Here is a 1,848-nt window from a genome sequence, read left to right on the forward strand (position 1 = left end):
ACACACCCGAGCTGCCACACGCGAACGCCGCCCACCAGAAGCCGGACAGTCATATTTCAGCTCTCCAGAAGCCGCTCGGTCGGTCCACCGCCCCTCCGAAGTCGCTCATTCTTGCCGCAACCACGCAGAAGCCACCCAGTTAAGATTGCCTTGGAGTATGATCGATCGCATCATTTTCGCGGAAAGAACAATCGTCCAACATCATTCTTTTCGCAGGACTGATCACGCTCGCAGTCCGACAACAATCAGCAGCAACAACAAGTCGCATCTTCAGGTGTTCAGAAGAACAAACCCGAGCCAATGGAAATTAACTCCGGAAGTACTAGAAACTGCCACTTCTCTTTTTCTTCGTTGGCTCGTAAGAGATGTCGCAATTGCAAGAAACCTGCTCATACCAATGAGCAGTGCTTCAAGGTGAAGATCAAGGAGAAGTATGCTCGAAAGAATCGTCACGAGAACTCTGCCGCGAACAGTAATATTTTCTTCTTCATCCACGACTGCCGCTGCTGAGTGTTCCTCTGCGACACGTTTTGATGGCGAGGTTGTGGTTGTTGGAGTGGAAGAGATTTCCACGTCCACCTTGTCGCCCATGCATCGTAAGAATGAACTCATTCGTAAACAAGCGACATGTGATGGGAAGCCTGTCGTCATTATGTTCGACAGTGGTGCTATTTGCAATGTTGTTCGCCCAGGGTTAGTCGCTAACACGACTACTTCTGGTGTTTCACAAGTTACCCGTATCTTGGGATTTCTAAGAAAGTACTTTTGGACACCAGTTCTCTTGCTCTGAGTGGCTACGGTCTGGAATTTTTTTTGCCAATCCGTTGGGTTGTCAACTACCGCTACGTAAACTCGCAGTCGATCGTTCCAAAAATCCCCCTGCCTCGCATTGATAAATTATTTGATCAGATGTCTGGTTGAGTCATCTTTTCCGTTCTCAATCTAGCCCAACGATATCATCAGGTTCGTATCGCGCGCAATACTCGCAAGCATACCGTCTTCCGCACGTATGTAGAAACTTACCAGAGGCGTGTAGACCCTATGGCACTTGTGTCACTTTGACCAATCTAAAGTTACTTTTCTTGGTCATACAATTTCTGCCAAAGGAGTTGCCGCTGATTCTCGCAAGACTGAAGCCACCACAAAGTGGTCTACACCAGTGAACCAAAAGCAATCGCAAAGCTTTTTGGGTCTAAAAGGTTATTACCGTAGTTTTATTTGCGCTTAAGCTGTTCTCGCGTCGCCACATGGTCCTCTAGTCGAGAAAGAACATGTCTTGAACTAGTATCCAGAACAGACTCACTCGTTCGAGGAAACCAACCCGCATAATGAACTACAAGAAGCATTTCATTGAGACAACAGATTCGTCTGGATATTGTTTTGGTGATGTTATCTCTCAAGTTTGTTCAGGTCAAGTCAAGATCATCCAATCACCTTCTTCTCGAAGAAGCTCAGGCCTAACAAGATCATTGATCAACGCACGATAAATATTTTTTCCTTCTCAAGCTAGCGTTGGAAAAATGGCGTCACTACCTGTCTGACTATGAATTCGATATCTACACGGGCAGCAGTGCATGTAAGTGGTTTTTGCAAGACCCAAGGGTCTCGCATAAATTGGCTCGCATTTCTTACTTTCTTCGCGCAGTTCACATTAAAGTTGAACCACGTTAATCGACACCTCAATGTGGTTGTTGATGCACTGTTGGGCTAACCTTCAGAGATTCCGATTAGCACAGTTTTCTTTCATCAGTGTACTTGATGCTGTCATGCCCGTCGAGCTCGCAACTTCGGCGTGTTGCTTCGCACTACCGCAGTATCAACTAACACTTGGTTCGACCACCTTCGCTT

At 46.6% G+C, this 1,848-nt stretch overlaps 1 protein-coding gene across 1 annotated transcript; it reads right to left on the reverse strand.

Moving 5' to 3' along the window:
- Window positions 1-270: 270 nt before the first annotated feature.
- PPTG_23053 (hypothetical protein) lies at window positions 271-591 on the reverse strand (the record flags this gene model as incomplete). The annotated part of the gene is made up of 1 exon (XM_008908121.1): window positions 271-591. One exon carries the CDS (start codon window positions 589-591, stop codon window positions 271-273), a length of 321 nt encoding a protein of 106 aa, XP_008906369.1.
- Between the last annotated feature and the right edge of the window lie 1,257 nt (window positions 592-1,848).

This window comes from Phytophthora parasitica (assembly GCF_000247585.1).
Source record: "Phytophthora parasitica INRA-310 unplaced genomic scaffold supercont2.28, whole genome shotgun sequence".
NCBI classification, from domain to species: domain Eukaryota; phylum Oomycota; class Peronosporomycetes; order Peronosporales; family Peronosporaceae; genus Phytophthora; species Phytophthora nicotianae.